Genomic DNA, 11085 nt, shown 5'->3' with positions numbered 1-11085 from the left:
ATGGAGTAACCATTTTGTGCCTGTTACTAGGATAATACATATCTTCATTTACTATTAACAACGTCACTGTGACTTTTGTCTTACATTTATTTTGCAAAAGAGGGGACGGAGGTTCAGGCGAATTAAATAACTTTTCCTAGGACACCTCGCTAGTAAATAACAGAGCTGAGATCACACCGAATCTCAAGCTCATTCTGTTTCCTTTGCACATGGCTTGTTTCTCATCTTTTTTTGTGTGTGTGAGAAAGATTGGCCCTGAGCTAACATCCGTGCCCATCTTCCTCTACTTTATATAGGACACTGCCACAGCATGGCTTGACAAGGGGTGCGTTGGTCCGTGCCTGGGATCCGGGCCTGTGAATCCCAGGCCACCAAAGTGGAGTGCACAAACAACTGCTACACCACCCGGCGTCCCCTTGTTTCTCATCTTTCCATTTGATAAATACTGCTTGCATGCAAGTCTTCTCATACATCACGATTTTCCTCTTTGACTATTTTTTGGAAGAGTATTCTTAAATCGGGAATTACCGGGTCAAGGGGTGATGAAAAGTACAGCTATCTAAGCATTTTGAAAGAGCTAGGCTGTTGTGGAGCACAGAGAAGAACATTCCATCCCTGTGGCCCAGAGTCAGTCGCCATTCTAAGCCTCCCTGTCCACTCTTGTTGATGGGAGACAATTCTTTCTACAACCCAGAATTCTCGTGAAGATTCCAAGGGATGTTTGAGTAAAGCATAGAGCACAGGGTCTCTGATATAGTAAAAGACTCAGGGAATGGTAGCTTTTATTTGAAAATGAGAGGGTAAAAAATACTGGAGGAAACACCAATCTAGGGGAAAGAATATGTTACTGGTTCTTCAAAACATTCTTTCTCAAACATGAATACAACATTTTCCATTCAGGCTGTTGCTCAAAGTTGACCCCCAAAAAGTGAAATATTTGTGCCCATAGGGGAAGATTTCTAAGACCATATGTTAAGTGAACAAAAGGGGCGAGGGGAAGTTGTAGAACACGTGTTGTCTCATTTGTAGTTTAGAAGCACGAATGGACATCTGCCAACATGTGCACAGAGAACTTCCGGGATGGACTGAGAGCCGCTGCAGTAGCCACCAGAGGACCGACTATCCCTGCATTATTTTCTATCTGTGTGAAGTTTCATAACCATGTATGTCATCTTGATTGTTCACAAGTTTTCCAGCAGATGGTGCTGGACACACTCAGTGCTCAGGTCTGGAGGACAGGAACTTGTGTTCCTGAAGGAAAGAAAAGCCTTATCCTCTCTCCTGAATGGATGGTCACCCACACTGAAGCAGGGCCAACACTGCACTGCTTTTTTATGTCTCTTCTCCCTGGACAGTCCCATGCTGGGTTTTGACACTGGCTATTGTCTCTGTGCCGGGATTCTAAAGACTAAATTATTAAGCGCACTGGTAAGGTTTGTTGAGTGGAGAAGGGAATGAAGGAGCTAATAACGAGATGATTGGATCTGTTAAGAAGATGGAGGCGGGGCCAGCCCAGGGGCGAGGCGGTTAAGGTCGCGCATTCCCCTCAGGAGCCCGGGTTTCTCCAGTTCCCATCCTGGGCCCGGATTTTCTCACCGCTTATCAAGCTAAGCTGAGGCGCCATCCCACAAAGAAGAACTAGAAGGACCTACACCTGGGATAAACAACTACCTACTGGGGCTCTGGGGAGAAAGAAAAGAAAAAGAGGAAGATTGGCCCTGAGCAAACATCTTTTGCCAGTCTTCCTCAAAAAAAAAAAAAAAAAAAAGAAGATGGAGGCAAAGCACTGGGATGAAGGTCAGATTCCGCAGCCCTTACCACTTAGGTGTCAACTGAAAAGAGCAATTAGTGTTTGAGATTACCCAGGATCTCTCAACACATCAGAATGTTTTGAAAACTGCACACCCTGCTTCCCTACATCCTAAACAAGAGGGCTTCTACACCTTCCTGTCCATGCCCTGCCAGGGCCTCCAGCTTCCCCTGACCCTCTACAAAGGCCAGGAAAGGAAACTCCCTTCAGGGTTTTGAAGGGGAACCGGGCCAGGTTTGCACCCTAACAGTGACTGGGAGGTCGGGTGTGATGTGTTTTCTGACCTGGATGAGGAAACGCGTCTGCGCTGCAGGGAAGGGAGGGGCCCTTAATCCCGGGTGGGCGGTCTCGGCCGCAGGAACACAAGGCCCGCTCCCCACGCAGAGCAGAGCCCGACGCGGCACGTGTGCGCAAGGGGGGGTGAGCGTGGGCTGCCACAGGTGCGCGGGGCTCGGGAAGGGGTGGGGGCTTCCTCTTGACCCCAGGGGGCGACCAGCCAGCGAGAGCTGGAACTAGGGTGACCTGTCGAGGGCGCCTCACCACGGTCTCTGGGTGCTGGGGAGGGGGCCTCAGAGTCACCCGGGAAACAAGGATCGTAGGTCCCCTGGGCCCCAGTTGGCGCAAGTCATGGGTGCCAAGAAGCTGCCTCGCGCCACGCTCCACTGGGATCGGGGATTCCTCCCTGGGGGGGCCGCCTGGACGCTGTGTGCTGATGGAGTCAGGGCAAACTTGGCCCCACCCTGGGAGTTGGGGTCGCTGGGTTCCAGACTTTAACCAAAGACTCAGATGGAAATGCCTCATTCCACTGGGTCTTTTCTAAGAAGGAGGGATATTATGGGGTATGACAGCCTGTAATGGAAGAAGCGACCCAATCCAGGGAACCAGGAGGCTTCAGAGGAAAGTGGGGTGATTTGGGCGGGTGTGTTGATTAGATTCACGATTGAAAAACCATCTGGCTCTCAGGTTGGATATTTTAATACAGAAGGGGATGCAGTTCTGGGAAAGCAGAGGAGAGGCAGCTCTAACTGTGGGTGTGCACATGACCAAACATCTGTCCCCTGCTGGACCTGGACTAGGAGTGAGGGGTCATGGGGAAGGGGGGTTAGTGTGAGCTGCTCCTGAGTGACCCCCTACTTTGGGCTCTTCTTTTTGCTAAATATTTTACCTGAGGATAGCTATAGATATAAATATATTATTATGTAAACATCTTTTTTTTGTTGTTGTACAGTGTTCCAGTCATGTTGTGAGGCCCTGAGCTCATTATAACCTCCTTGAATCTTGTTTTCTCTTCTATACAATGGAGGCAACAGTGTACTGCTTCAATCATTTCATCCCTCAAATTGGTAGCATATTGTAGAATCTCAATGTTTATTCAGTGAATTAAGTATTTGATGAGAATTCATGAAAAGTGTTCAGGGAATGTCAAGGAGGCCAGTGTGCTGGAGCAGAGAGAACCAGAGATAGAGAATTTAGGGGGTGAAGTCAGAAAACTGAGGAGGGGGGAGTACATGTAGGGTCTCAGACGTCATGAGAAGGACCTAGGCTACTTTACTGAGTCAAGTGGAGAGCCAAAGGAGGGTTTGGAATTTATATTTAACCAGGAGCGTTGGCTACTGTGTGGAAAATAGATGGAAAAAAGGGAAATAGGGGAAGCAGGGAAACCATTAGGAAGTACTGCAATCATCCAGGCAAGAAATGATGATGGCTCGGAGCAGGGTGATGGCAGTGGGAGTGATAAGAAGTAATTGATTTCTTTTTTTTTTTGTGAGGAAGATCAGCCCTGAGCTAACATCCATGCCAATCCTCCTCTTTTTGCTGAGGAAGGCCGGCTCTGAGCTAACATCTATTGCCAATCCCCCTCCTTTTTTTTTTTACCCCCAAGCCCCAGTAGATAGTTGTATGTCATAGTTGCACATCCTTCTAGTTGCTGTATGTGGGACGTGGCCTCAGCATGGCCCGACAAGCAGTGCGTCGGTGCGTGCCCGGGATCCCAACCCGGGCTGCCAGTAGTGGAGTGCGCGCACTTAACCGCTAAGCCACAGAGCCGGCCCCAGTAATTGATTTCTGAATCCATGTTGACAATAAAGCCTACAGGACTTGATGATGATCCTGACATGAGACGTGAAAATAAAAGAAGGATCGTGGATGGCGTGAATATGATTAACCTAAGTTAACTGCTAAAATGGAGTAAGCTTTAACAGAAATGGACAAGACTGCAGCAGGAGATGGATTGTACAGGACTATTAGGAGCTCTGTGTTGAACATATTAATGTAGTGATGATTATTTGCCATATGAGTGGAGATGTCAAGTAGAGGTGGGATACATGGATCTGGAGTTTAGGGAAGAGCTCCAAGCTGGAGGTAAAATTTAGGAGTTATCAGCATACAAACTGTATTTAAAACCTTGACAGTAGAAGAGATCACCTAGGGAGCCATGAAGATAAAACAGATAACAGGGCCAAGACTGTGTTCTGGTTAGGAATGCCAGATAGACTACAGGATGCCCACTGACATGTGAATTTCAGATAAACAACAAAGGACCATTTAGGATAAGTGTGTCCCTTGCAATATTTCAAATTTAACTGGTTGCCCTGTATTTTCTTTTGCTAAATCTGGCAACCCTCGTTGTGGTGCCCTTTAGAGTTAGTGGACGTTAGGGGTCCCTAGTGAGAGTCTCGAAGAAATGGCTAGAAAGGAAGGAGAAACCCTGAGTTGGTGGTCTGAAAGCCAGGATAAGAAAGTGTTTCTGGAGAAGAGAGTTATCAGCTATATAAAATGCTCATGGTAGATCAAGGGTGTTCAGGACAGAAAGTGAGGGCCAGCCCCGTGGCTTAGCGGTTAAGTGCGCACGCTCCGCTGCTGGCGGCCCGGTTAGGATCCTGGGCGCACACCGATGCAACGCTTCTCTGGCCATGCTGAGGCCGCGTCCCACATACAGCAACTAGAAGGATGTGCAACTATGACATACAACTATCTACTGGGGCTTTGGGGAAAAAGAAAAGGAGGAGGATTGGCAATAGATGTTAGCTCAGAGCTGGTCTTCCTCAGCAAAAAGAGGAGGATTAGCATGGATGTTAGCTCAGGGCTGATCTTCCTCACACACACAAAAAAGGACAGAAAATGACCATTGAATTTAGCCAAGTAGATATCATTGATAAATTTATGGAAAGAGGTATTCATGGAATTGGGACTATGGGAATGCTTTTTAGTGGGTTCAAGAGAGAATGGGAAGAGAGAAATGGAGAAGTAGAGCAAACTCAAGGAGTTTTGCTGTAAAGATGGAAATGAGATGGTAGCTGGGCAGGAGGAGTTAGATCTAGAGAGGATTTTCTTTTCTGAGGTGGGAGCAATGCTATCACATTTGTATGCTGATAGGATAATCTGTAGAGAGGCAAAATTGATGCAGGAGGGTATGTGAGTGAAAAAGGAGGGGATGCACAGATGCGAATGTTTTATACACTGAATATACACACTATATATGAAAATAGGAATGTACTCCCCACATGGAGAATGCCCTCATTCCATGAGACATACAAAGGGAGGCCAATGTAGGGTCCTCTTCAGTCCAGGACTCTGCCTTCTCAGTGCTGACAGCCTTGTTTGCTCTTCAGTGCCTTCCGTCAGTTGTTTTGTGTATTCTGTCCACTTTCATACTTATTCTTAATGCAAGAGTTAGACCAGAAAACTTCAAACATATACAAAAGTAGACAGATTAGTAAAATGAACCCCCACATACCCATCATCTAGCTTCAATAATTACCAACTCTTGGACCATCTTCTGTCATTTATACCACACTCTCTTTCCTCTGCATGTGATTATATTGAAGCAAATTCTAGATAACATTCCAGACATGTCACTTCATATGTATATACTTGAGCTTGTATCTTTAAAGGATAGAGAGGGTCCAGCCCAGTGGTGCAAGCGGTTAAGTGCACGCCCTCCGCTGGGGCGGCCCGGGGTTCGCCGGTTCGGATCCCGGGCGCGCGCCGACGCACTGCTTGGCAAGCCATGCTGTGGCGGCGTCCCATATAAAGTGGAGGAAGATGGGCACAGATGTTAGCCCAGGGCCAGTCTTCCTCAGCAGAAAAAAAAAAAAAAAGAGGAGGATTGGCGGATGTTAGCACAGGGCTGATCTCCTCACCAAAAAAAAAAAAAAAAAATTAAAGGCTAGGGACTGTCTTTTTAAAAAAAATTAGATCATCATCTCACACACACAATACATAATTAACTGCAATTCTTTATTTTTCACATACTCAGCTCTCATATTTGTGTGATTTTCTTGTTGCACCAGGCAATTTTGATTAATGAAACATTTTGATTCACAAGACTGTTATAGGCCATACTTATTATCATATTAGGAGGATATGGAACAAGAACCAAAGCTTGCCAACAGGTCAGCATGAAACGACTCTCTTCTGTGGGGGTCCTTATTCCTTACCCCACGCCCTCACCTGGTGACAGATGAGGATCGGGGAGACCAGATCCACAAACAGGAAAGTGGGGGAATCACCCCGACTGAGGAGCCTCATGTACAGTTTCCATGGTCCCTTCAAGGGACATATCTAATTACAAGGTCACCATACTCAACAAAGGCCAGAGCTACAGTGTTCCCATCAGGTATTTATAGTATATTTTTAGTTCCTCCAAGTCCAAATGCAATTTACCAATTAGGGGTCATTTTTGCCATAAGCAACGTTACCTAGCAACATAGGTGACAGGTCACCTTATGAGATTGCTAGAGGATCAGCTGGGAAGTTAACTAATTGTTAACTGAAGATCAAATATGTGTGCATAACAGGAAAGGGTTTGTTACCTTTTAAAAAAAATAGCTGCTTGACGTATAATTGACATAAAACTAACTATAGGTTTTTATAGTGTAAAATTTGGTAAGTATTGACAATTGTCTACATCAATGAGTCCATCACCACATTCAAGATAATGAATAGATACATCAACCTCAGATGTTTGCCCATGCCCCTTAGTAATGCTTCTCTCCACTACACAACCACTCCACCCCATCCCCAGACAACCACTCACCTGTACTGTTACTTTAGATTAGTTTGCATTTTCTAAAATTTTATATAAAAGAAATAATACAATATATAATATATATACTTTTTTTTTTTGAGGGAGGAGGAGGGTCTGGCACCTTTCACTTAGCATAATTATTTTGAGTTCATTAGTTCATTCCTTTTTATTGCTAAATACTATTCCATGGTGAGGATATACCACTATTTCTTGATCCAGTCATCATTTGTTGGCCATTTAAGTTGTTTTTAGTTGTAGCTATTTCTTTTGTTGTTGATAGAGTTTGTTTGATTTTACAATATATTCTTTTGAAACACAATCAAAATAAGATCAATACATATTTCTGTGTTTCCTACTGTATTTCTTAGCTGGAATACATTGATGAAGAGAAATTTCCCCTCATCAACATTTTGGTTACAATAAAGTACAGTTTGTACTGGAAGGATAGTGTCGATGCTCAACTGAACTTCAGTTTCACATGAGAGGAACTTCTTGCCCACAGGAATGACTTGGTGACGTGGATTATGACTCTTTCTCGACTGATTGGATTCCACAGCTGTCCTTCCATTTGGCTGGGCGTGAGACCAGAGAAGAATGTGCAGGGACATCTCTGTTTGTGTGTACTGTGCCTCCTCATGGAACCTTCCTCTGGGACTGAAGGGAATGAGGCAGAAGGACCTGTAGGTACTGTGGCTTCCTAGTTGCTGCCTGCCAGGAAGGAGAATGAGGACTGAGAGCCATCAGCTTCTCACTTTCACTAGTGCTAGGAGAACCAGACCTTTCTAAGGGAGAATCCTCTGATAGAAACCCTGACTACACAATGGCCTTTGCAGTCTCCCTGGCCCAGCTCCAAGCAGAGGCCAGCTGCCCCATCTGCCTAGATTACCTGAGAGACCCAGTGACCATTCACTGTGGGCACAACTTCTGTCTCTCCTACATCCATCAGCGCTGTGTAGATCTACAGGACATCTTCCCCTGTCCTGTCTGCCTCCACCACTGCCCTGACAGGAGCTTCAAGAGGAATTCCCAGTTATGTCACCTGACTGAAATTGTTAAGCAGCTTCCCACCACGAGCAGCAAGAGGAAAGGGCAGGAAGAGAAACCCCTGTGTGAGAAGCACAATCAGGTTCTGGCCCTGTTCTGTGAGGAGGACCTGGAGCTGTTGTGTCCCCAGTGCAGGGTCTCCTCTGACCACTGGGATCACCCCCTGACGCCCACTGAACAAGCTGCAGCTAGTCACAGGAGGAAGCTCAGAAGCTACATTGAACCCCTGAGGGAGCAGGTTGAAGATGCTGAAAAGAAGTTAGGAATCCAAATTTCAAAATCATTTGAATTGCAGGGAAAGGTGAAGATTCAAAGGGGGGAATTAGACTCCGATTTTAAACAATTTAAGAGTTTCCTTAGAAAAGAGAATAATTTAATTATTTTCAAATTACAGATTGAAGAGAATGCTGTTCAAGAAAAACTGAATGAAAACAAAGTAAAATTCTCAGAGCATGTGTCCACACTAAAAAAGCTTCTGTTTGAAACAGCAGAAATGTGTGAGCAGTCAGACCTGGATATACTCACAGGTATTGAAAGTATCTATAACAAATGTGAAAACCTGAACACCCCAGCCTTCTTTTCATATGAATTCAAGGAAAAATGTTTCAGTCCTTATGAGCAATATTTTAGTTGTTCATACAATTAAATGATCATACAGAAAATGATCAACCTGTTTAAGGTCAATTTGACACTAGATATTGAAACTGCACACCCCAATCTTATCATCTCAGAAGACAGAAAAAGTGTGACCTTAGGAAAGCCGAAAGCAAACTTTCCTTACAATCTCAACAACTTTACTTTTTTGCCAGCTGTCCTGAGTCTTCAGACGGTTGTTTCTGGCAGGCACTATTGGCAGGTGGAAGTAAGAGGCAATGGTGAATGGGCCGTAGGTGTCTGTAAGGAATCTTTTCCCAGAAATGCTATGACTTCACCATCCCCAAAAGATGGATGCTGGCGAATCCAGCTCTGGTCTTACACCTGTGTTGCATTGGATATAATAATATCCATGCAGATTAGTATTTTTCTGGACTATGAGTTGGGAGAGGTTTCATTTTATAATTTGAATAACAGGTCTCATATCTATACGTACACTGATACATTTAGAGAAAAACTTAGGGCTTATTTCTATATTGGACCTACTTCAGACATTCTTACAATCTGTATAGTAACCCAGGAATGAAGAACTACCTGGGAGACATTTGCATGTTGATATTTTTCTTCCTATTGTTCATGAATGCCACTTGGAATATTATATAATTATTAATTGTTGGGATGATATGATCTCAAGAGTTATGGTGTTTTGGTTTTTGGTTGTGTGTGTTTTTTAACTTGTAAAGTAATCAGATATTCACAGGAAATTGCAAAGATAGTGCAGCATGTTTTGTTTGTTAACACCTAGAAGACAGTCATCTTCTGTCCCTCTGTTTCACTAACTATAACATGTTACTTAGCAGGCCTATTTCACAGAAATGTTGCAGGAAACAAATGCAAAGTGCTTTTGTAACTGTGAAATAAAATACATAAAAATGCCAGGTTTTTTTTTTTTTTACATTGTCTTTTCAAGGTTTCATAAATGCTCTCACAGCATTTATGATTTTCCTATATATTTTCCATTTCTAGAAATTCACCCGTTTATTAAATGTTAATTCCATGCTTTCAAATATATTGAAGAAAGTTTTTACTTTCTGTAATGTTGGAGTCGTAGAGATCCATTTAATGCCAGAAAGCGTTTAGACCACTATTGAAGAAACTAGTGTTTAAGGGGGATGGTTAGAGTGGAGGAGATGAGAAGGGAAGGCCACATGAAAGGGAATGTGACCAGTGACATGGTGACAATGGCTGAGACCCTCCAGTAAGGGCAATGAACACCTGCCCCATGATTAAGCAGAACAGAAGTGGGTAACTTGGCTTAACCTGTAGGACACTCGAGAGGTTGGTGGAGTCTAATCCTGCCAGTGTATAGACCTCTCCTGTGAAGTAGTGGCCAGGGTTACACTTAAGCCAATTTATAAAACTAAGGTAAAAGGTAGAAAAAGTATCACATTCAATTTTTCATTTTGTCTTTATACAAATTCTTTTCAGAATTCTATTTGCTTTGCTTTTGTCTTGCATTTTAAAAAACCATGTCCACATATAACCTCAAAACACCACAGACCTGTGTTGCATTACATTATGTTAAACTACCATCATTTTAGAAAATGCTTCTATTTGGAAGCCTATATGTGTATTGTTTACAACTCCTGGTAATAAAAGAGTTTTATTTTGTATATCTGTAATTTTTATCTCTATATTGTGAGAAAGGTGGTCAGGAGAGCTTTCGAGAGCCCATTTCATTGAGGTTAGGAGTAACCCCTACATTGATCAGGGTAGGCATGCTATGCTGTGGTAATCTCAGTTGCTTATTAGGAAGATAAAACTTAGTACCTCTTCTTGTGAAGTGCAGGGAGGGTCAGCAGGCACTGCTCCAGCCCCCACCCAGGAATCTGACTCCCTCAATCCTGTGCTGAAATAGTACAGGGTCACTCCAGCTAGAAGAAGAGAGAGTGTTAAAATGGCACACAAGACTCAAAATCCAACACCAGGAAGTGACACGCATTTTCTCTTATTCCATTCCCTAAAACTAATTGCAAGTCTCCACTTATCTCAAGGGGGCTGTAAAGATATATGTAATATGAGGTTAAAAAAACTACTGTTTACCACAATTATTGAATCCAATTAGATATTTGTGAAATTTACATTAATAGTGCTAGAAATAAAATCCTCCAATTAGAACTTATAAATAGATTAAACTAGAAATTGATAATAATTTTGGCTCAATTTGATGGCAGTTGTTCAATAACTTCCCCCACATAGGAGAAATTTCTTTTAAGTAAAATAGCCTTGAAACATTCTTCATTAGGAGAATTATAAAACATTATAAATTTTTTGGCCTTTTTTAGAAATTTTATTTTGTGTTTTGGTTTTTATTTTTTTTAATTCATTTTTTTATTGAGGTAGCATTGGTTTATACCATATAAATTTCAAGTGACCATCATATTTTGCCTTCTGTATAGACTACATTTTGTTCACCACCAAAAGTCCAGTTGCCATGCATCACTGTACACATCTGACAAAACATCATTAAGAGAAATGTCTAAACACAATGGAATGAAAGGAAAAAATATCTCTTTATTGGGAAAGGCTTCTGTGGATAAGGAGCCTA

The 11085-nt window shown here is 43.1% G+C and overlaps 1 protein-coding gene across 1 annotated transcript; it reads left to right on the top strand.

Moving 5' to 3' along the window:
• The first annotated feature begins 7217 nt into the window (after nt 1-7217).
• Nucleotides 7218-9506, top strand: LOC131411154 (tripartite motif-containing protein 75-like). The gene is given in 1 exon segment (XM_058549787.1): nt 7218-9506. A coding segment is annotated over 1 exon segment (1404 nt). The 5' UTR covers nt 7218-7659; the 3' UTR covers nt 9064-9506.
• Nucleotides 9507-11085: the final 1579 nt, after the last annotated feature.

Source organism: Diceros bicornis, chromosome 11 (assembly GCF_020826845.1).
Source record: "Diceros bicornis minor isolate mBicDic1 chromosome 11, mDicBic1.mat.cur, whole genome shotgun sequence".
NCBI lineage: Eukaryota > Metazoa > Chordata > Mammalia > Perissodactyla > Rhinocerotidae > Diceros > Diceros bicornis.
This window is presented reverse-complemented; position numbering and strand designations above follow the sequence as displayed.